This window comes from Alosa alosa, chromosome 5 (assembly GCF_017589495.1).
Source record: "Alosa alosa isolate M-15738 ecotype Scorff River chromosome 5, AALO_Geno_1.1, whole genome shotgun sequence".
Taxonomy (NCBI): Eukaryota; Metazoa; Chordata; class Actinopteri; order Clupeiformes; family Clupeidae; genus Alosa; species Alosa alosa.
The window spans coordinates 8,205,803-8,230,444 of record NC_063193.1 but is presented as its reverse complement, the minus strand read 5'-3'; the positions used below and the strand labels follow the sequence as shown (position 1 = coordinate 8,230,444).

At 42.8% G+C, this 24,642-nt stretch overlaps 2 protein-coding genes across 6 annotated transcripts in view; one reads left to right on the top strand and one right to left on the bottom strand.

Moving 5' to 3' along the window:
* prnprs3 (prion protein, related sequence 3) overlaps positions 1 to 2,379 on the bottom strand; it is a 6,907-nt gene extending 4,528 nt beyond the window's left edge. Inside the window, exons 1-2 of the mRNA XM_048243480.1 lie at positions 2,296 to 2,379; positions 99 to 485 (exon numbers count right to left, since the gene is read on the bottom strand). Of these exons, the coding sequence (XP_048099437.1) occupies positions 99 to 483 (385 nt within the window). The 5' untranslated portion in view covers positions 484 to 485; positions 2,296 to 2,379. The remainder of the gene's footprint in view (positions 1 to 98; positions 486 to 2,295) is intronic.
* LOC125294600 (phospholipase DDHD2-like) lies at positions 1,557 to 24,642 on the top strand. Of its 5 annotated transcripts, none has more exons than XM_048243478.1 (15): positions 1,557 to 1,663; positions 5,181 to 5,397; positions 8,805 to 8,995; positions 9,768 to 9,857; positions 10,164 to 10,278; positions 10,489 to 10,578; positions 10,797 to 10,938; positions 12,504 to 12,628; positions 13,876 to 13,943; positions 14,241 to 14,411; positions 15,140 to 15,295; positions 15,568 to 15,667; positions 21,331 to 21,474; positions 24,277 to 24,430; positions 24,517 to 24,642. In XM_048243478.1, exons 2-15 carry the CDS (start codon positions 5,262 to 5,264, stop codon positions 24,596 to 24,598), a joined length of 1,764 nt encoding a protein of 587 aa, XP_048099435.1. In that variant the 5' UTR covers positions 1,557 to 1,663; positions 5,181 to 5,261; the 3' UTR covers positions 24,599 to 24,642. The 5 variants fall into 5 exon arrangements, with proteins under 5 accessions (XP_048099435.1, XP_048099431.1, XP_048099436.1 ...); XM_048243474.1 differs by having other exon boundaries at positions 12,420 to 12,628; positions 24,517 to 24,641; XM_048243475.1 differs by lacking the exon at positions 1,557 to 1,663 and adding an exon at positions 2,339 to 2,418 and having other exon boundaries at positions 12,420 to 12,628; positions 24,517 to 24,641.

Sequence of the window (24,642 nt, the reverse complement as noted above, 5' to 3'; positions counted from 1 at the left end):
TGGCTGAGGGTATGGATTAGCCCTCCCAGGGTACACACCACCAGGGTAGGATCCCTGGTTTGGGTATGAGGGCCTGCCAGGGTAAGGGGGAGGTGCACCTGCTCCAGGATATGGGGGCGGGGCTCCAGCTCCAGGATAAGGAGGCGGGGCACCAGCTCCTGGGTAACGGGGTGGAGATCCAGCACCTGGATAAGGGGGTGGGGCACCTGCTCCCGGATAAGGAGGCGGTGCTCCAGCTCCAGGATATGGCGGAGGGTTCTGCGGAGGGTTCTGCGGTTGCCGCGGGTAATTTGCCGGCTGTGACTGGCTTGGTCGCCTTGCCGAAGATGATGACGACCCACTGCTGCTAGTGCGGGAGCCAGTGGAGGAGGTCTTGCGGCCCCAGCTGAATCCACCACCCTTGAATCCCCCTCCACCACCTCTTCTGGCCGACACACTGACCAGAAGAGCCAGGGAGAGAACCACCAGTGTGACAGGCTTCATTTCTGTGGGAAAAGAGTGTGAAAGATAGTTGTTGAAAAGTTCTGATGATGATGATGATAATAATAATAATAATAATAATAATAATAATAATAATAAAATGTATCTATAAAGTGAATTTCAAGACACCCAAGATCACTTAACAAATGAAAAAAAAAAAAATACAAACAATTCACAAAACATTATAATCCTTATAACTAAATGCTGCAGAACTCAGATACATGGTAGAAATTATAATGGTAACACTGTATCTGAACAATAGCAAGATCTATCCAATCTAAGTTATACATTTAATGGCTAGATGAGACACGATGACAGGGGGAGTGGCACGAGCAGCTGATGTAACAAAGGAGAAACTGATATAAGACTAGTCTAAAGTAAATGGAACTTCAGGTTAGAGGCCATGCTAACATGTTGTGGCAGCTAAAATAGCGGAGACAGAATATTGTAAGCCCGCCCAGTATAGCTAGCTGATTGCTTTGATTGATCTAGATTATGTTATAAACCTGCTTTTCTAAAAGAAACAATAGCAGTCAGGCGAATGCACACACTTGCCCCAGTCAAGTAATTTTAACCAAAGTGAAACCTAAGTCCAGCATTTGCATTCTGAGCGGGATCCGAATCCGATCCACACGACCACATAAGGAGGATCAAGACACGGTGACACACAGGACAGACCGATTACAATACCCTCTTATATACCCTCTCTCTCTACACATATATATATACCCTTTAATAATATCCTCAATCGGAGGAGGAATACACAACTTCCATCTGAAAAGACAAATTCAAATACAGGACTTTAATTCAGCACCAATGTGTCTATTCTACAAGTGTTTCTTGGGATGAACATTCTTATCTGTGGTTGTTGCTAGGTTGCTAGACATTTTTTTTACAATTCAATCAAAGATCCTTGATTATCCCAAAGATCCTTAATATATTTTATCAACCGTCTCTGATTATCCTCTCTGATTCAATGGTTGCTTTAGAATCACTCTTGCCTATTTAGAATGCATTACATTGTTATGGTTAATATTAGAATCTTCTAATTATGTGCGCACAGGAGGATTCCAAGTCAAGAGCTGTAAAATTCCATGGAGCTTAGACTAATGAACAATATCACGCGAGGGTGGACGAAGCATTGTGCCGTCCAGCGACTGCTGGCAAGGTCCTATCTCTGCTGGTAAGTCAGTCAGTACGTTTCCCGTAATCTAGTGTGTGACACTGTGCGTCATAAATAGTCTAGCTAACTGATTGCCTTCTTATTAAAATGTAAAAGGAATAATCGACTACGCGATACAAGGAAAAGTTAGGCATACACACTGTTCACGACGTATTCTACTGCTGAAATAAATTCCCTCAACATCAGATTGACAGATGAAGGGAGCTAGAAGGACGAAAGTAGCTAACGTTAACTGACTGCCGCTATGTTTATTCTGAGTTTAATTTAGACTAATACTGGGCGACACTAACAAGGACTGTCAACAGTTATTCCTACAGTAGATAGAGTGCTCAACAACTTTACGACTTTCATTACAATGTGTTACACCGTATCGACCAAGATTCTTTGCCATGACTTAACCATCATAAGTTAATGTAAAATAGTTACAATAACGTTAGCCTAATGTTTAACAACGTTAGCATAAGATAGCATACCGTTAGCTGGTAATGCTTAACGTTACAGCAAGCGAGCGATGTCTGTTTCATAACATTGCTAGGGGTATTCGACAACACAATTGTAAATTCGCAAACAATATTAATACCTAAATAAAGCTACCACCATATGAAAGCAACTGAAAACGAATTTCTGCCTACCTTTTCCCGTTCTTTTGACCACGCCGTCTATGCAAAATGCTTAAGTGTTATGTGTCAACACCACCACCACCAGGCAAGATGGGGGGAAAGTTTCCACTGATGTAATTTCCGGTTTGTGAGCTGGTAAGTCCCGCCCTTTCCGCTATCCCCGCTGGACCTCTAGATTGAAAAATCGTTAATGCAAGTGTATGTGAGCAAATAATTATTTTCTGGTCCCGTTTGAATTTTGCCATGAATGTGAACATATGCTGTCTGTGAATTTTTAATATAAATTTTCGTGTAAAGATTGCTACAATTGAGCGGGTAGAAGTTTGATGCGGTTAAACTTTGTGTGAGAGCACTTTGTGGACTACAACTTTCCGCTAGACGACAGCTAGAGCTATCGATAACTAGTTTACCATAACAACCATCAGTTGGTCGAGATGTAGAGGGTTATTTAGATCGACTTTGAAGACAGTGAACCATACAACTTTACAATCACACTGTATCATAGTGTTAATGTGTTGAGTGAAGCTAGACATGTTTCGAATATTTTTGTTACCATGTGTGTTTATACCTGCCGTTAAAAAACTAGCATTTCAGTTAATGTTAGCGATTAGAGCTAGCTCACGTCACAGGCGACATGTAGTCTTTCTCGTTATGTCTTTTCCACAACTGATAGCCGAAGAATCATATAATATACTGTCAAACTCGTAACATGAAAAATTATATTAAAAATTCACATACAACATATGTTCACATTCATGGCACAATTCCAACGGGACCAGCTCAACATTTTTTTCCGATAATTTGTTCGCCTCTCAAATTATATAAAAAAGAATATTTATTTCACACAATTATTATTTAATAAACAAATAGTAATACAAATATGTCTCCATAGACTGGATTGTAGATAAGGAAAGGGAAAGGGACAGGAATGCAAGACCTTGACTATAACTAGACCTTGACTATAACTTATTTCTTAAATAGTACTAGCCTAATTTCATGTAACCTAGACCTGTGCCCATATAAGTGCCACATAAACATTATGTTTTGGTACATTTCTCTCATTGGGATGTTAACATTACACATCAGAGATTTACACAACTACCTGACAACATCCTTTTGCCCACTTTGAGGCATCAAACACCACCTCCAGGATCACACCTCCACCAGAGGACCCCCCTCTCAGTCTGACAGCAGCTGACGTAAGGATGACACTGCAGAAATAAACCCCCGCAAAGCTGCAGGCCCCGATGGAGTCCCTGGCGGAAAGGCATTTTCAGATATCATGACGGACATTTTTAACATCTCACTCTCCCAGGCCACCGTACCAACGTGCTTCAAGACGTCCACCATTGTCCCTGTGCCAAAGGCCGCTACAGTGTCCTGTCTAAATGACTACAGCCCAATCGCTCTCACATCAATAGCAATGAAGTGCTTTGAGAGGCTGGTTTTGTCGCATATAAAAAAAAGTCCATCAACATAACAGCTGACCCTCACCAGTATGCCTACAGGCGGAACCGCTCCACAGCTGATGCCATCGCTGCTGTGGTTCACCAGTCCCTCACACACCTGGAGAACAATTGGACTCCTATGTGAGGCTGCTCTTCTTGGACTTAAGTTCTGCATTTAACACAATCATCCCACAGACACTGGTGAACAAACTGGCAGCACTAGGTCTAGCTCCATCACTCTGCAACTGGATTTTGGACTTTCTGACCAACAGATCTCAGTCAACAACACCACATCATCCATCATACATCATCCTCAACATTGGCTCCCCCCAGGGCTGCGTCCTTAGCCTGCTGCTCTACACACTGCACATGACAGCATGTTCAGTATGACAGCAACGTCATAGTGAAGTTCGCAGACGACACTGCAGTGGTGGGGCTCATCACCAAAGGGAATGAGTCAGCATACAGGCAGGAGGTGGATGGAGCTGTGATGCAAGGAGAACAACCTCCATCAAGACTAAGGAGACCCCCCCCGCCGCCCTCCTCTCTGCATCGACGGTGCAGCTGTGGAGAGGGTACCCAGCATACCTTAGAGTACACATCTCCAACACCTTGACCACCTTCAAAAAAGCACATCAACACCTTTATTTCCTGAGCAAGCTGAAGACGGCAGGGCTGGATATCAACTGTGGTATGGCAGCTGCACAGTGTCAGAGAAGGAGATGCTGCAGAGGGTGGTAAGTTTTGCACAACGGACCATAGGATGCAACCTACCAGCCCTCTTAGACATTTACACAAGCCGATGCAGGGGCAGAGCAACCTGCATCATGAGAGACTCCACCCACTCTGCACACAGACTGTTTTCCCACCTCCCCTTTTGGCAGAAGGCTGTGTAGCATCCGGGCAAGGACCAACAGGCTGAAGAACAGCTTCTACCCGGATGCGGTCAGGCTGATAAACTCCTCCACACCGCCATGCCTTTGAGTCCTCTCAAGAAATACCACTGCACTTTACTTGACTTACTTGCTGCTATTCAGAAACACTATGACGTGTTGTTTTTTAAAATTGTTTTTACTAGGATAAAGCTTATGAATATTTTTTTTTAAATTTATTTGTTAATCACTATAGTAGTTGGTTGGCACCGAGACCTGAGTCCTTATTTCGTTCTCCACATGCTCCCATGTTGTGAGAATGACAAATAAAGTATCTATCTATCTATTTAACACCCGAACATTTGACTGAATATTGTCTATTAGTGCGGATGAATTTGGTCCAAATATATTTGTCAAAATCTTAATTAGACATCTCTTCTTCACTCTGTCACAGCAAAAAAAAGAACATACAAAGCAAATTCACCGCAAGTTTGTCTGTTAGTTTGCCGTGTTAGCTAATCTTCAGGGACTATTTTAACAAATTCTTATAACTTCTGTGTTTATGTTTGTGCTTTAGGGATCACTAGACCTATAGTGAGCTGACCTGTCCTCACATTTTGTAAGGACATTTTGGATGTGACACCTCTGTCAGTGTATTATGGACCAAGGTTCGGTTGTTTCCTATGAACCAGTCCAACCTCACTGGCTCTACTATGATCATGTGGACAGTGATGGTCTGTGGGTGCCTTTCAGCCAGTACGACTCAAACAATCTCAATGATGCTTTCAACAGAGGTGAGTGTCAAAGAGCTATTAGACGGGTCATAATGTGAGGTTCTGTGACCATCCTCTGGCAACAATGTTTTGATGATTGATTTGACCTCTATGGACCCTTTAGAAAAGATCTAGCCACCATGTCCCTCCCAAAAATCCCGGCATTTTTTGCTAGAGAGCCAAATTCAAAATGGCGCCCGGCGCCATCTCTAAAAAATAACTTTTGATCTGGATGACCTAGAATCATGTATGAAGACACTTTTTCATACAAGTCAACCATGAGGATTGTTTTGACCATGAAATTCAAGATGGCTGCCATCTAGTACAGTGGTTCTCAACCTTTTTAGGCTGTGACCCCCCAAAACAATCATATTTGGACTGGGGACCCCCCAATTTGTGTGACTCCGTTCCACATATACAGATATTGAGAAAACAGCTTATCTACAAGCCCACAATGCCTCGCATTGCGAGGCGTAGTGGGCTTGTAGATGGGCTATTTTCACAATGTTTGCCTTTTCTTATATTATTTGACAATTTGGCCAATGTTTTAGTTTATTGTTTGATGATTACTTTGGATGCAGTGATGGTCTTTTACTTTGAGAGTCCTTACATTATCATATAAAATAATAATAACAAAAGGCCAGTGAATAATGCACTCAAACTACATTTGTTAATTTTATGTTGTGTACATCATACCCAGTTTTCTTGATTCATGTCAGCAGGACTTAACTGTTTCCCTTGCATGCCTTGACATGCCCACAAGATTAGCACATGATGCTTGTTTAGTGCTGCTGCTTGTTGCCTCAGTCATTCTTTTGAGTTTGACTTATTCCCATTTAATCCGGCCTTACCCACACTTCGCACCCTACAATCAGCCATGCCTGCCTCTGATGAGCTTGTTGCGGACTTTAAATCCGCCCATTCTGCTGGAGAGGAAAAGTTGAACATGTTCTTGCAGGACCGGGTGTTCAGCAAGAATAAATCCCTCCATGCACCTGTCAATTTGAGCAAACGCTTGACATTTTCCAAGCATTCTTGCATAGAGAAGCCCGAAGACGAACTCAAGGCAAGAGCTGCTGAAATGGAAAGAAGTGCTCTCAAAGCAGTGATCAACCTGGTTGAAGCCAGTCAACTTGTGAAGCTCCCCGAGCTGCTAGAACACCGTGTTGTTGAGGAATGTGTGGCCTTATTCAACCCCAATGGCACATACAGGAAGACGCAGAAGAGCAAGCTCATCCAGAAGCTCTCCCTCCAACCTATTGCGATTAAAGAACCCTATGTTGCTCTAAATGACATGGGCATGATCTGGAGGATGGCAACTCCATCAGCAGAAGATCAGCAGACACAGGACGGCACCCCATACAAGTGGTTGGGCTATGTCCAAAAGGTGTCATCCATCATCCTTGCTCGCCATTCTCATGCTCACCGCATCATCTGTGTCAATGATCCCTACGATACAACATACTCAAAAAAAGATGACGAGCGAGACCTGCGCATACAGGGTAATGCACATGTACCAAACATATACATGAAATTGGATGACACCTTCCCATCTGCCGAGGCTTTCAAAACGCTACTGTGTAGTGTCAGCAACAAGAAACGGTTAAAAGAAGAAAAATGAATATGCAGCCACCTGACTGACCTGGCACAGAGAGTGAAGGTAGAGATTGTCTACTCTGTTGGCCCCATATGCATGAACCTGTCAACCCAACAACTGATGGAAGACTACACCATTGAGCAGTCTGAAGCTGACACCATCCTCTTCACTGTTTCTGATGGTCTACGGCAGTCAGGTTATAGTGGCCCTGATGTTATTGATGCAGCTGATACCGATGTCTACGTCGCAGCATCAGACATCTCACGGCAGCTTCCTGGCATGCTATGCATAAAGAGAAACAAAGAGACAGTCCTCTGTCGTGACCTGTTGACAGAAGAGATGGCAGACTGCATTGTGCAGCTACACTGTTTTACAGGCAACTCAGAGTTCTATGGAAAAGGAATCATCAGTGTATGAGAAGGTGGCAAAGAGCTCTGTGGCACGGCAGCAACTCTCCCGGTGCGGAGACAGCCTTCACCTTGAAGAGGAGGTAGTACAAGAGCTGTTTGCGTTCACGAGACAGGTGATCTATGGAGACAAGAAGAGTAGCACCATGGCTGAAGCCCGTGCTTCCAAGTGGAAGACCATGAAGAGAAAGTCTTTTATCCATCTCCCTCCAGATGCAGACAGCTTACGCCAACACTGCCTCCGTGCCAACTACTTGGCGTATCTAGTGCGCCACCCCACACTGAAGGACCACCCGTCGGAGTTGGTGGGTGGTCGCAGTCGTCCTGTCCGCCACACTCGGCCTGCTCTCCCCACACACCTACCTGCACCAGGGCCGGTTGAAGAGAACGAGGAAGTTGAGAGAGAGGAGGATGAGGAGAAGGATGATGTTGTACAGAGGAGGGTGGAGTCATCTGAATCCGATGATTCAGAAAGCAGTGACTCAGACTGCTCTGATTCAGACTGATACATGTTTTGTGTTGTTTCGGGTGTTGCCGTTATTGGTGACAATAACTACCTCTCCACATAATGCAGCAGGGGGTACCTCCGATGTGCATTAAAAACAAAAACAAACAAAAAAAAAACGGGAACCGTCACCTTACCGTGGTGGAGGGGTTTGTGTGTCCCTATGACCCGAGAGCTATGTTGTCTGGAGCCTTGTGCTCCTGGTAGGGCCTCCCATGACAAACTGGTCTCTGGTGAGGGGCCTGACGAAGAATGGTTCAGGGCAGGACGGCAGGCTCTAAGGGGGCAGTCCCCCCAGCTGGCTATTTTCACTCTTCTGAATACCGGTCATCTTGAATTTCAATGTCAAAACTAGGTTTGATGATTAAAATTATGTCAGATTTGAAATCCTCATGGTTGACTTGTATGAAAAAGTGCCTACATACATGATTCTAGGTCATCCAGATCAAAAGTTATTTTTTAGAGATGGCGCCAGGCGCCATTTTGAATTTGGCTCTCTAGCAAAAAATGCTGGGATTTTTGGGAGGGACATGGGGGCTAAATCTTTTCTAAAGGGTCCATAGAGGTCAAATCAATCATCAAAACATTGTTGCCAGAGGATGGTCACAGAACCTCACATTATGACCCGACTATATGTTTAGTTACAATATATTTTGTTCTGAATGCTTTAACAGACTAATTGTTGAAGTACAATTTCTGAAACTATTATCACTTATAGTCAATCCATTTATCAAGATTGCAAAACTGAAAGTGCAGTCAACTGCTTTACCCTTAGTTTGCAATTCAATAACACTACACTCTTTTGCTAGTTGTCTTCCAATTTTATACATATATTAACATAAAGTTAAGATAAAGTGTTATATAAATGGAATGTTTTGTTGTTATTGTTGTTGGTTCCTCTCTCTCTCTTCGTATGCAGTGACAGAGGGGCAAGAGGAAGTTGTGGCCACTGAAGGGGCTCACTATGACGTCCTGCTGACGGAGCGAATCCGACGGGCAGCCTACTGGAAGGAGGAGCCCACCTCGGTCCGCCGGGGCACGTGGTTCTATAAGGGCGCCAATGACCACCACTACATACCATACCCAGAGTCCTTCAGTGAGCGCCTGGAGGTATATTACTGGATCTGCACCTTGCTATTTGAATTCCATTATTCAGCTCTATGTCTCGGGTTGGTCTGTTCAAAGACACTATGCACTGTTTCATGCAGTCATTGCCTATGGACCTTTTTCAGTCGGCTAAATTTAACTTATTGCACTAACGCAGGGAGTTTGTAACTTTTTGTTATTTGTTCATTTGTTTGTTTATGTCTTAATGTCTGTATAGGTACACTGGCGAGTCACGCCGCTCCGTCTGGCATCTTGTTTTTCACGTTTTTTTTTTATTATTTGTTAATCGTTTATCTCTTGATGTCTCTGTGTGGAGCATTTTGGGTTGCACTCTGTGCATAGAAAAAGTGCTATATAAATAAAGACTTACTTATTTACCTACTTAGGACCGCAGTGGGCGAGGTTATGTTTTTTTTGTTAATATGAAAACTAATTGTTGACATTTGATATTGATATTATTATTATTATTATTAGAATTACTATAATGCTTAATGTGGTCTTTTCAACTTTATCTGAAACTATTATTTTCAACTAATGTAGTGTCTATAGTCTACTATAAGTCACTTTGAACAAAAGTGTCTGCTGAATACCATAAGCATACACAGGCCAGTGCCAGGCCACACTGGCTATGTCTATGCATTTAGAATGGGAGAGGATATCCTGATGTCAATTGATGATTAGTTGTTGCTCTTGAAATCATGCATCTTTTGCAAAATATTTCCAAAGCGAAATTGGTCTCCAAAATTGATCTCTCACTGTCATGCATTTGTAATAGCTGGCATTTATGGAGGCTATGCTGCAAGACCAGTGGAGGAAGACTGTGGAGCTTCCAACTGGTGAGGTAGTAATTCTTCATAACCCCAAGGTGAGATATGCATTCATGTGTGTGTGTGTGTGTGTGTGACATAAGCGATGTTTTCCATACCCATGAGTGTCAGAGCTGTATTTCATCTCTGAAAATATTTGAATTCTTTCTGTAAGAAATGTGAATAGCTGATTCAAATAAATTCAAATGTGTGTGTGTGTGTGTGTGTGCGTGTGTGCATGGGCGTCTGTGTATAAGAATGTGAGGAGGACATTAGACAAAACAAAATGATCTTTATTGATTCAGTGTGAGAAAAGTGTCTAAGTCCTTATTTCCATACTGAAGATCCATCTTTGTCTATGCTAGCTTGCCACACCATGGCCTTCAGTGACATCAGTAGATGACTGGGCTTCCACTGATCATAAAAATGCTTGTTCAGTGAAAAGGGGAATGGAGAACACTGGTGCTGAGATTCCTCAGGGTGAGCATCCACGTCCATGTGCAGTTTATACCCTTATGTAGTTTTGTTATCTTTGGTGATATATATATGAGGGAATTCAAAACAATTCTGTCTTACGAGTCTGCATTTGTCTTGTTTGAATCTGTGTGTGTGTGTGTGTGTGTGTGTGTGTTGCATGTGTACACACACGTGTGCATGCATTTGTGTGTCGGGGTGTGTCTGTGTGTGCAGGACAGCCTGAGACTGTTGATCACCTGGTGTTTATGGTGCATGGGATTGGGCCTGCATGTGATTTTCGCTTTCGAACCATCATCTCATGTGGTATGTGTAGCCTTCATTGAAAAAGCTGTGTGTACTGCATGTGCGTGTAAGCTGCTCTCTGAGTCTGTTTCTGTCTTTATGTAGGTCTGACTTGTGGTGAGTGTGTAAGTGTGTGTGTGTGTGTGTGTGTGTTTTGTGTGTGTTCTGGGCTTTCACCACCTTAACTCTTCTTTACCCACTCCATCTCCACACAATTTCCATCCCGCACGGTGCTTCAGCAAGTAGCTTTCGTCATGCGGCACGGGAGCTGGTGGAGACCCACTGCAGGGCAGCGCGAGCCGGGGGCCGGGTGGGCCGGGTGGAGTTCCTGCCAGTCGACTGGCACACCCCTCTCCATGGCAACGCCACGGGAGTGGACAAGTAAGACCCTGAGGCACTGGGATACTGGGAGGCACAAGGTCCCTTTTAGCTATAGGCTAGCTCTAGGCTTCACTTCACTTCCAGTGAATTATGCTATAGGCTATAGATGTCAGACTTGGATATAGGTAGGCACTAGAAGACTAGAAGCTTCACTTCTCAAAGAATGGGAACATAGTCAAGTAAAAGTTTAGCAAAATATAGTAAATTGAAATATGACAGATGAAGTTCACACCTTGGTATAAGAAATAAGCTATTTAATATAAAACAGTCATTCAGGAAAGTACATGCTGCTAAGCATGTGTGCTATATAATATAATATAATAGAATATAATATAATATAATACCTGGATTCTTCCTCTATGGAGAATACTGTTAATATGTGCAGAATTAATTTTGCCATTGTTTTCCTGAGATCAGATTCAAGGTCTTCCCTGCAAAAAAGACATGCCTGGATGGCAGTATATGTTGCTCAAAACCTGTTTACATCATTCAAGATGCCCATGCTGTAGGCACTAATGCTCCTCCACACCGTCATAGATGTTAAGTTTCGAACTGAGCGCTAAAACAAGTTGGATAGTTTGGATACTTGGATAGGCCCTCTCCTCATTAGCCCAAATGAGTCCATGATTTCCAAAAGGAGTGGCAAATTTTGACTGGTCTAACCACAGGACCTTTTTCCATGTCACCTCAGTCCATTTTAGGCCCAGATAAGACCCTGCTATTTTCTGTATCATGTCTCAATACAATTTTGGATGTGTTGGCTATTACAATTTTGCCTGCAGTTTTTTAATTGAGTATCAAACTGTGCACATAGACAATGGTTATCAGATGTTTTCCTGAGCCCATACAATGAAACAGGTCTGGTGTTGATGCCGTGCACTCTGAGGTCCAAAAGACAACAGCCATCCAATATGTTTTTCAGCTGTTTCCCTTGTTTGCAAGGATTTCTCTGGATTCTCTGAATGTTTTAATAATATTATGTCCTGTAGATGATGAACTCCCTAAATACTTCACAATTTCATGTTAAGAAGCTTTCATCTTTTAAGAATGTTTCATTATTTGTGCACACAGGTTTACACAGTGATGAATACCCTACATCTTTACTTCTAAGAGACCCTGCCTCTCTGGGATGCCCTTATTCATACCCAATCGTGTTGCCAGTTGCCCTAATTAGTTGTGAAACATTCCCTCCTTTTGTTTTCTTTATCATTACACAACTTTTCCCGCATTTTGTTACCCCCATCCCAACTTTTTTTGAAACATGTTGCTGTCAAATCAAATTCATCAAATTCAAAATGAACATATTTTTTCTATGAAATAGTCCTATTTGTCATTTTCAACATCTGATATGTTGTCTGTGTCCTCTTTGCAACTAAATATGAGTTTAAGAGATTTGCAGATTATTGCATTCTGTTTTTATTCACATTTTACACAACGTCCCACATTTTTTCTGTTTTGGGGTTGTATAATATATTTCCTAGGGTCATACAACGCATCAGCCTGCCTAGCATCGAGCGGCTCCGAACCTTTACCAATGAAACATTACTGGACCTGTTCTTCTACAGCAGCCCCACCTACTGCCAGATCATCCTTGACACCGTGGCGACGGAGCTCAACCGCCTCCATGGCCTCTTCTGTTCTCGTCACCCTGACTTCCAGGGCCAGGTGTCTCTAGTGGGCCACAGTCTAGGTATGTGTCCATCTCCCAGTGTGGACCATATATCACGTGTTTACACTTATTTTAATATGTTGTGATATACTACTGCATACAGCATAATGCAAGGAGGAAAGTGTATCCCAGAGGCAAGAATTTCTTTGCTAATTTGTCTCATATTACATAATTTGGCACTGCTTATGTAGAGCCTGCATTTACAGGGCAGAAGTGCATTTCCGGAGGAATATTCAGTAGCTTAGAATATTAAGAGGCTGTTGTTTCAAGATGTGGAATCTGGCAAACTTAGAGCTATCAACAACTGTGTGTGAGTATAGCTAAAGAAACTTGCACAACAAATACTTTGTGGGATTGGAAAGGAAAATTGCATAGGCTAATGTAAGATCACATGCGTACTCTCATATTTGAACACTTTGCCTGTGTAGCGTCTGCGGAACCGCTCCATTGCGTGTTGATTTTAATTTCAGCGCCCACGTTGAATAGTCATAGTCAACGTTGTCATGTTTTATACATTCAACCTCACTGCTTTTTCTCTGAATAAAAGCTGTGTTAGGTGCGTTGGGTTGGGTGAGTTATGCCTAACTAAACAAAATGATCAACAGCCGCCACTGGTTATAACATATGCTCATGTAACTGTTTCTGATGTATAGTTGCAATATGATAGCTAAACACTATCCTATAGTTATTATGTGCTCATGTGGCTGTAACGTGTTGCAGAAAACAAGGTCATTGGTTTGTGCGGTATTGTAATGTGTCATAATGAGTTGATTTGTAATTAGGTTAGCTCCCACTAGGGGGAGCTATCTAGGACGGCTGCTTGCAGGGTCTCCCTAGGGTTGTGGCTTTGTCTTTGCAGGCAGCATGGTCCTGTTCAAGTCTGTAGGTTGGTTTTGGTTTGAGCTGGAAGAGGACACATAAATCGTTGCAGTGATCTGGCCCATTATGTTTCTGTATTATATTACAAGACCAAGTTCCTGTAATATCAGTACTAAATGGAGTATATTAGTCGAGTCAAGTCAAGTCATGTTTATTGATGAAGCATTTAAAACAAAGAGAAGTTGAAACAGAGTGGTGTGTAATCCATGTGCCAACCCATAACAAAACCCAGACATTATACTGCAAAATGAAACACAATGAAACAGAATGTATAAAAGTAAGACATTAAAAAAACAAACAAACAACAACAACAAAAACCCAGCTCTGCCCTTAATGCTGTTGGTTCGATTGGTTGATGATGGCCTGACTTCCCATCTGTCCTCTCATAGGCTCTCTCATTCTGTTTGACCTTCTGACTAACCAGGTGATTGGCTCAGGCCATCCCCACTCCCCTGAGGTAAGTAACTATGATGGAAAGGTGCAACATACTGTATTTACATATTCACACAACCTCATACTAATAGTAGCAGGAAGGTTGGGAAGGAATTGAGTGTTAAAGTAAATCAATAGATGAGTGACTCTAGAGATTGTTTATATGACAACATGGAGTGTAGGCTACTAAAACTTCCCAGCTTTTGGTAACCCACTTTTATTTATCTCGTTCTTGCACTTTCTTATTCCAAATGTACTCATTCATATGCATATTTATTACACAACATACACAGACCTTATGCTTATGCTCTGTGACTTCCAGGACCTTGGCAGAGGTGTGACAGCCATTTTGGCTCCTAGTCCCCAGAGTAGTGGCCTGAGTGCAACAGTGAGCAGTATGTCTTCAGACGGAAACCAGCCCACCAAGTTCCACCGCATGCGTCTGATCAGCAGCAGTGTGGACAATGACAGTTATGACATAGGGGTTGGCCAGGTACAACAAACTGTGTTTCTTTTTAAAAATGTTTCCATTGCTTACTCTTTAATTGTTCATATGACAATATGCATATGTATCCCTTTTCCTCCCATTGTTTAAAAAATGTCAAGGCTACACTAAATATTACAAATATTATTTACATATTATTTACAAACACATACAGAACATGATGAAAGTATTCTCCCATGAACACAAATACAAATAGGGCGGTGGTAGCAGAATGGCTAAAGAGGTGGGCTAGCATACAGTATCCAGAAAAGTTGTGGGTAATTTCGCAACTGCCACCTTTGTGCCTTTGAGGAAGGCACTTAAAGGTGCTCTAAGCGATGTTGGGCAATGTCACTTCTGCTGACTTTCAAACAAAATAGAGAGCTAGCTCGCTACTCCCTCTCCATCCCTCCCGTGCAATTGAAACTCCCCTATACGCGCAACTCGTTGCTTATTGGCTGGAACACTGTTTGTTATATTTCTTGGTGCAGGTTGCACCAGTTTGTTTTTTTGCCGTTTGTGGAGCCAGTGTGTTCAGGGGACAGGCAGCTAGCAGATAGTGAGGAGATTTTTGCTGTATGTGACAAAAACATTTTAGCCTAAAAAACATGTGACATCACTTAGACTACCTTTAACCCCAAGTTGCTCTGGGGAGAATAATTGACATAAAAATGTGTGTGTGTGTGTGCGTGTGTGTGTGTTTGTGTGTGTGATATGTCTGTTTTAATATTGTTCAGGTGTCCATCCGATATCCTCAGCTCTCCTTTAACCCCTACATGCTCTTTGCTTTGGGCTCCCCTATCGGGATGTTCCTGACTGTCCGGGGTCTCAGGCACATTGACCCTGACTATTCCTTACCCACCTGCAAGGGCTTCTACAACATCTATCATCCTGTAAGTGTATCATGGAAACACACACACACACACACTCACACACACATACAGATATCTCATAGAAGTTATACTCACAAACACATACATGCACAGAGAGAGAGAGAGAGAGAGAGAGAGAGAGAGAGAGAGAGAGAGGTGGACTTTCTCTCTCTTCTACACTGATGCCTCAAAACAATCAGAGGAGATTAAATTACTCTCTCTGGCTCTCTCTTATACACACCTGTGCACACAGTGTTTTTGAAAACTATTTTCTATTTGTCCTCTCCTGGTAGCTGGACCCAGTGGCATACCGTGTCGAGCCTCTGATCGAACCCAACACATTCATGCCACCTGTCCTCATTCCACACATCATTACTAAGAGGATAAACCTGAGTGAGTTACTCTCTCTCTCTCTCTCATTTGTTTTTTGTCTATCTAGTTCATTTTCATTTCACTTGGTGTTGCAATCAATTGTCCAATCAATTGTCCAGTCAATTTAAAAAAAACCCTCTATACTATGCTAATAGCTGTGCTCATATCCATATCCAAAAAGCCTTAAAAATTGGGAGCATCATCTTTCACCTGCCAACCCCCACACCTCCAAGCCCACCCCCTGATTCCTATCTAGACTTACTCACTACAGCCAATGCATAGGCGGAGTTTGACATTCGAGCCAGGGGGGGCAAAAAAAAAACTAATTGTAGCAGCTGAGACCTGGCCTACCACTTGGGGAACACAGCATGAGCACATATGGAAAAAAACAAACATGCTAAATAAATATATATATAGTGTAGCGCCAAGGCTATTTGCTCCCATGTTGGACTTTCCCCTGTGTTCTTCTGTGTCTTCTGCGTGAGTGTTTCCCTCTCCCTCCTGTGTCATAGAATGTGTCAATGAGTTCTGATATGTTTTTATTGGGGGGAGGTGTCCGGGAGGGAATATTTAGGGGTTCAGATACTGTAGGTTAGCGATTGATAAGGGGGAGGGAATAGAATAGGGGGTTCTAAGACGTCTAGTAAATTTAGTCAGAGTAAAAGTGGATTACAGTATGTGCGAATGAGTTGTGTTGCGTTGTTGGTCGATGAGTGTGTATGACAAGTGACTGAGTGTGACTCAGTGATCAGTTTGTTGCTTTTGAGTGGACACCTCCTGCTGCCCGCGCCCTAGCCTGTACTTAAGTAGAGGAAATAAATTACCAGATTTTTGGAACGATATCTCAGCCTCGCAGTCTCCTAACTTCTCATCGGTGGCACGGCTGTCTTGAAGCGCAATAGACAGGGGTGTCGCGCAACATGCCTTGCCACCATAGTTCAAATTACAGGGGGTACTGGGGGGTACTATACCCCCCCAATGAAGACCCAATACCCCCCCAAGAGACAGAAATATCAGTTTTTGGGGGGGTCAGATCATTTTTCTGATATTGTGAAAAATATCATTACAGTTGGCTACAATACAAGTCAACTCCTATTTTCACTGTAGGAACATTTTAATGTAAAGTGATTTCAGACACCCCTATTATGGACCGTACCATTTTTAACCACCGTGGCGCGCAAAGCAACAGAGATAGAGAACGACTTAAACTTCTCAAGCAAGTGTCAACGTTGAATGACAAAACGCTAGGTAAATTCCTCCAGTAGGCTAACTTTTGCTGACGTGCATGGGTAAAATCAGATTCCAAAAATAATTCAGTGGAAATGCATGGATTCCAGTTGCTGCTACTGGAAGAAACTGGAATCCATGCATTTCCACTGAATTATTTTTTTGAATTTGATCCCCTATCATACCAGTTCATTCTTACTCGTTGCTTCGACTTTATCGTGACTAAATTCAAGATGGCTGCAAACGCTAAACTTCGTGAAGATACTGTCTGTATAAATCGCCTTGTAAGTAAACTACCAGTGCTTTTTCAAAGTTCTCAATGTCTCGCTTTAAATGTCAGGGCCCTCAGAAGTCTACCAATGAAGTGTGGAGATACATTGAGCCTCGTAAATGGGTGTAAAACAGTGATTTATTTGCATGGCTAGCCCGATGCGAAAGCACCACTATTGAAAAAGCTGTTGGTAGCATCGGCTAACTAGCGCCAGATTTTGGAGTGCAGGGGACAAGCCGAGATGGGCTATGAGACATAACGCTCACACTTTCGGTATCATGTTTTAATACACTTTAGGTCAATATCACACCGGAATTCTCCTTTAACAATTCCTTTAATTTCAAAGTCAAAAGTCAAAGTCAGCTTTATTGTCAATTTCTTCACATGTTCCAGACATACAAAGAGATCGAAATTACGTTTCTCACTATCCCACGGTGAAGACAAGACATATTTTACCAATTTAAGTCCACAGACAACCTATGCCTATAAATAATTTCTTATCAAAAATATTACGTGCTAAACTCCTTACCTGGTTATAGCCTAAGTTTTAATTTAAGTCATAACTTGTGTTACCAGAGCCCGTCTAGGTGTTACGTTGAAACTATTCAGTTTGGTGCAACCCGATACATTTTAGTAGCTCGTAAACTTCAACGTAGTTTACGTTAGAACTAAGCTAAGATGGAACTTACGTTCAACTGGTGCAACCGGCTGCAGGATATAGAGCGACCAACTTTTTTTTTGAGCAAGCATTGATTATGCGTGACAGTCTCAATTTGCGGGACGCATGAATTGGGCTTCAAACGCTGTGCGCGCACGCACTACGCGGGACGGGTGGTCTCCCTAATGCATGTTGCTGCTGAGAGCTTTGCCTGTCTAACGAATGTTATCTCCGCGATTTAAGATTGTTTGTGTAATGTATAGGCACGGCACGCACTTTAATTTCCCTATTTTTACAATTGGCTAGCCTAACAAACGCATTTCATTTAAAAAAGCAACCTGGTCAATCGCTAACAACTAAGTGCACCTAGGCCTAACTCTACACATCTACACACGTGATAGGGAAAGTGCCTGTTGCGAGCTATTTAATTTACAGCATAGGCATGACGAGCTCCCTTTTTGAGCGCACTAGACCAGCGGCATCTTTAGTAGCACCCCCCCCCCTTCCCCCTCCCCCTCCCAGCAATCAGTACAAATAAGCATGTTTATACCCATTCAGACAAGATAGATTTGGCCAAAGGTGGGACCCCTTTGCAGTCGTGGCAGCCGTGGGATCGGAGCGACCGCACCCCCGCTCCCTCCGCTTATGAGGCTTGCCTAGGCCACGGAGGGGAGTCTCCATTGTGTGTGTGTGAGACTGGGGCAAGGAGAGTTGGCTGTGTGAGTTTTATGCCGCTGCATGTAGCCTAACTAACAAAAGAAGACTATATCTACGTGAAATAACAACAAAATAGAAACGTAATACAGTATGGTGGTCACAATGTAGGGGACACAGATTTTATTTGAGGGCCCCCCAAAAAAGGCCCCCCCTCCCCCTGACCGCGACGTTTATTTTTCACTAAACAGACCGTTGTCATATTTCTGACGGACCGGTAGCAGGGACGTTGATAGTATTTTGTGAGAGGTGGTGCTTTTGGAAGGGGCAAACAAACAGAGCAAGCAGGGCCCATTTTCTGTCTGACTCAGGTGACGTGAACATTGGCTACCTGCATGATAAGGTTTTCACTTCACTGCTGCTTGACACTAGCCTGGCGGGCCATCCTATATCATTGAAATGTATAGTCTGGAATCAAACCATTCACCTCGCTTAATCCAAGGGGCGGGCAGAGAATTGTCTTTCAAACTGCCTAGGCATGCAATAGGCCAGCGCTATGACCATATCCGTATCCGGTCAGCAAAACGGCAAATACATCCTTCTTCGAAAGGAATGACTTAAGTGCATTGTGTTGCTCAACTTTCAAAGAAAAGCACAAGTCCAACTCCTCCAAAGTTGACGCCAACGCCGATTCAAACAACCGCTCTTCGTTCGCCATAGCCACCTTCCTTGTTGTTCACCGTCGCAGGACTGTCGTTATCCTGTTAAGCCCGCCTTAAGACTCTAACAAAATAGAGCGCTGTGATTGTTTGCCGTCCACGGCGTCAGCCAATAGAAATACCTATGGTTTGATACTAGACGTACAGGCTGAGCAAATTCATTTGCCGCCGCTAGGGTGCGTCTAGATTTCTGGGCTAGCTTGACACTACATGCATGGAGACATATTTCACGTTAACAGTGGAGATGTTAGCAAAACTATAGCGTTTGGTAAATGGAGATGCAGATCATCTCCCTAATTAATTTCTTAGCGCAACAGCCCACATTATGCGCTCACTCCAGAACAGCGAGACGAGTGAAATAAGTGTAGGCCTATCTGTCATCGGCATCACCATAGGCTATTTGCTACGATATAAGCTACTGTTAGGCCAAGTCACGATTTATTAGGCTATCCAATCGCTATGCTGTTTTCATGAACATTGCAGGAATCCACTTCATTCACCTACCCACGAGTGGTTCAGTGTCAGTTTCACTTTCGCAAACACGCATACACATTGAATGAGCACTCATAGCCTACCACTTCCACCTAATGTTATGCCTCTATATTTTATGAATTAAGAAGTATTTATTGATCAGGAAAACATTTAATTTATTTTTCTTTTCGGTCCAGCGGTTCCATAATACCATTCAGTTGTGCCTCAAATTAACAGACAGAAGCACCGGGCATAATCTAGCCTAAATTCATGGCAATTTTTTTTAAAATCTGAGGGCCCCCATTGGCTGAGGGCCCCTGTGCACGTGCACACTTGGCACAAGCCATGATCCGTCCCTGCTTGGCGATCACGATGGGGATTGATATGGTAGTGGACCATGATGGTCATTGGTCATAGAAGAAGTGAAGGACCAGTACCCCCCCAATTATGGTGGGGTAATTCGCACTCTGCTTGCCACTGGTAACTAGGTGGAACGAGGGAGAGAATATCATTGCAGTATTGAATAATTGGAGCCCAGATGCAATTTTGTAATTTTATAAATTCCTCTGAATAAAAATTGAAAATTGGAAAAACAGTTCCAAGATCCAAGTTTTTAATGTGTCAAGGTGGAAAAAATGAAAAATTGGATATGTTCTGCCCAAATAAGTTGTGTGTGCTAGAAAAACTTAAAAAAATGACTAAGTTGTATTTTTCTATGTTAAGGTCATTTATGTAGTTGTATTGTTTCTATTGTGGGGCTTTTGTTCTGACACTGATTGCTATTGGGTAGATCGGAACGTTAGAAGGAAGTGGTAAGAAAGCAGGAAGAATAAGAACGTAAACAAATGCATGATTGCTACTGTTTTACCTCGTGTGTAAAATCTCTTTTAATCCGTTGGATTGAACCTTCAGAAAGCAATGACTGTAAATGCTATGAGTTTTTTACATGTTTAGAGTTTTTGTATGAATGCTTTCAAGGAATTTTGATGATTAGATTACCTGTGTGTGTGTGTGATTATGATCGCGTTGGCATGTTAACTTGTAGGCTAAGCGTCAATAACGTCATACTATGCTACTGTTGCTATATATAGCATACTAAGTGTATTTTCCGTTTTTCTCTTCTTTTTTGTAGTTTCACTCCAATTCAATGTTGTCAAATTGACTTTATGCTGCAAACAAAGTCAATAAAAGGAGCAAGCACGCTCAGTTTCCTGGCTCTTGAAAAGGAGTTTGGCTGCCTGTTTAATCTATGTTAACACTGAGGAAGTACAACACATAGTGAGAGCAGAACAGGATATTTGAAACCTAGTGCAACAACAGTAATTTTCGTTTTTTTGCGTCCTGCATGCCTTGTCAGGTTGGCCGTAATGTCGCCTTCGATCTTAAGGATCGCAAGAGAAGAAAACCTGGCTGCTCCAATCATCAATCGCAGCCCGTTCCTTATATTGTTGTTTTGTATGTTTTGTATTATTTAAATTATTTTAAAAATATCTGGTCATGCTAGACGTATTTCACTAATTTTTGAAACAATGCAATTACCTGTTTCAGCCACCAGGGGGGGCAGTGCTCCCCCTGCCCCCCACAAACTCCACGTATGCAGTGTTCCACCTGCTCCCCACAAACTCTGCGTATGAGACAATGTACAATGTACACTCATCTATATACCTTTGTGTTTGTGCTGCAGACTTTGGGCAGAGTGTGGCACGCCTGACCACAGACCTGCAGCACAAGATGGCGTCTGTACTTCTCTACGCCTGGCAGTACCTCAGCCGCAGACCCAGTGGCAGGAAACTGAGCATACAAAGTTCATCAGCTTTACAGCAACAAGGTTAGCATGGTAGCCTGGGAAAAACCTAGACGTACTTCCGGCAAATTCGAGATTCGCTCTGAAAGTCCGTCTGGCCAAGAACCCATAGAGTGGTGAAGTCCCGCCCCTTCCGTTTGCCTCCATGGGACCTATCTTTCAAAAAAATTTGAACGGCAGTCTATGGCGAAAAATAAATTATTTTCTGGTCCCGGTTGACTTGTGCCTTGAATTACCCATATGATGTTTATCAATTTTAAAGACAATTTTTCATGTAAAGACATTTGCAGTTTGTTTCGTAACTATTGAATTACAACATTGTGAAAGATCGTAATTCCAACGACTACAAACCCATCAGTCAGCGCTAGTGGCGTTAGCTCATTCACAGCCACACTAGATTGTACAAGCATACCAGCAACAGGTCTTAATTGGGCTTTCCTTGCCGAAGAAAATACCATGAGTCAGAGGATTAAACACATCAGGTAAGTTGTATTCGTCCATAGACTGTACATTACATACTGTTAAGTGACATAGCAGGCAGCAAGATGCAACCGTTAACTAGCATAACAGCTCTTATCGTTTCATTACATTGGTGACGTACATCGTTCAAGACGAGAGATGTAGTCCACTGAGTGGATTCGCACAAAACCAACATAACTTTTGACAGTGGCGGTTCTAGACTCAATTACTCCCCGGGCGAGATCCCTCTCCTCTTCTACTTTTCTTTTTTTTCGGAACTGGGCACCTGATGGCTTTGACCGCTTTCTGTCCATCGTGTTTGGCACTTTCGACAGTCGACAACAATCCACAAATTCCCATGATCCACTTTCGCGACCACAGTCAAGACCAAACCAATTCACCTGGGTGACCTCTTAATCGTTTTGTCACCTATTTTTTATTAGCCATTTCACACAGTTAATTAAATGTGCAGGAATCATAGGTCTGCATTCATAACATTATGAGATGTGCGTTGTTTGGAAGAAAGTCAAGGTGTGACTGATTTTAGCCCACTAATAGACTGTTGTAGGCTACTATACAGTGGATCCCCATTCATCCCCTTTCCCCGTTTCATTAAGGAGACCCAGAGGTGAACTGTCCCCGCCAAACCCCTCCCTTAGCCCCTTCCTCTGCACAGTGCAGTGCAGTAGGCCTACCTTCTGAGCAACAGGGGCCAATTCCCTAATTCCTCACACAAGTGATGGATAATAGAAAATCGTTTTTCGCGGCGTTTATTATTTTTTTTTTTTTAAAGCGCTTGTGCCGCCCCCTACAAGATGCCGCCCCGGGCGACCGCCCGGTTCGCCCGTACCTAAAACCGCCACTGACTTTTGAAGTCTATCGAACAACAGTACTTTCTTGACGTGAAAAATTATCTTTTAAATTCACACACATCGTATGTGAAATTTGTGGCACAATTCAAACTGGACCAAAAAAAAATTGTTATCTCTCCATTAACTGCCGTTCATAATTTTTTGAAAGATAGGTCCCATGGACCGGAAGTAGAAGGGGCGGGACTTCACCACTCTATTCTAGCCCATTTCCAATTTTCCTAGATCGAGGCACCAATCGGAACCCTTGAGGCGGGATTTACACAATGACGATAGCGCACCCTGTTGAAGAAGCCGGGGTTTTTAAAAAAAAACATCAACGATGGCTGCTGCCGCTTGTTTGAAGCTGATATCACGTTGGTTTAAGACATGGGGTTAGAAGTTTCTTAACTGCTTCCTTATGTTGGAATATGCAACATTGTACAAAGATGTATGTAAGTGATACGATATCTGCAACAGTGGTAGGCTACTGAAAACGGTTTGATATTCTGTTAATTTATAGGACTATAGTAGCTGGACACGTAGCCGACAGAAAACAAAAACACATAGGCTACTTTTGAATTGGTGTGCTATGCGAGCATAACTCGAATGCTACACTTCAGTGTTTGGCTTGAAATAATTCCGGCATAATTGCTTTGAACGTTTCAGTCTCTCGTCCCCCATTCCTACTTTATATGTCCCGGTCAGCCAGAAAGGACGAATGAAACAAAATGCTCGGTTTTGTTCAGAGCTGAAAATGCAATTGTGTTTGACAGAGGGCAGATGTAAATTGCTAGTGACAAAATATTAGCTTTCAGTGTGGCACGATGTCTTTGTAAATTAGCCTACGTTTAATAAAATAGTGGTTAATTCTTCCTGCTTCTCCCTACAACCAGACAGTGACAGTGTTGCAAATTGTGTGTTTTTGTAACTCTGTCTCTTTCGTTGCTCTGATTGTTTTTTGGCCTCTCCTATTGCGTCCGAGGCATTTTGATCGGCGTCCGTTTGGGAACGCCCTTTGGAAATGGGCTGTGAACGAACCTTCCCCAGACCCACTCTCAGTTACGACTGAGAAGGGTCTGGTTTTAACCGGGCTATTAGCATGGTGGAGTACCAGTGTCTAGCTAATGTGACTTCAACTGACAGTGTGTGAGGGAGGGGGGAAATGTTGTGCAGAAAATGCTGGTAATAGTACATATTGTTATTGTTGTAGCTGTTGTTTAATGTAGGCCTACTTGTACCAATAGTACCAAGTAGGAATGTACATAATGGGATGTATGAGGCATTTTTCCTTAAATGCAGTGAACATGTGAATTCACAGGCAAAGGGTAAATAGTGCATTATATTTGGATAAACATCCCATTTCTTGAAAGAGTAGGCAGGGCTAATGTGAAATAAACTGGCAGAAATTAGACAAAAAATATTTCTACCAGTCATGATTGTATCAACTGAAGTAGTTACACACCTTTGAAAAGCATCTCCTGACGGGTCTCTTGTCATAATTTTTGATGTGATAAAGAGTCCAGCACAGTCCCAGCCCAGTCAGAGAGGACCAATGGCATCAGTACTGGGATGCTGAACAGGGGGCGAAGGATTGACTATGTCCTCCAACAAACGACCATGGAGAGCATCAATGAATATCTGTTTGCCATCCAGAGTCACTTGTGTTACTGGTGAGAAGTGTGTGTGTGTGAGAGAGAGAAAGAGATAATGTGCATAAGAGCAGCTCTTATGGTTGCTCATATTCTTCCTCTCTTAGGGAGTCAGAGGACACCGTTCTGCTACTCCTGAAGGAAATCTATGAGGAGTCCGACATTGTGTTTGAAGACCTGCCATCATAAACAATTAAAGTTGATTGTCTCAGACTGTAATGTGCCTTGTAGTA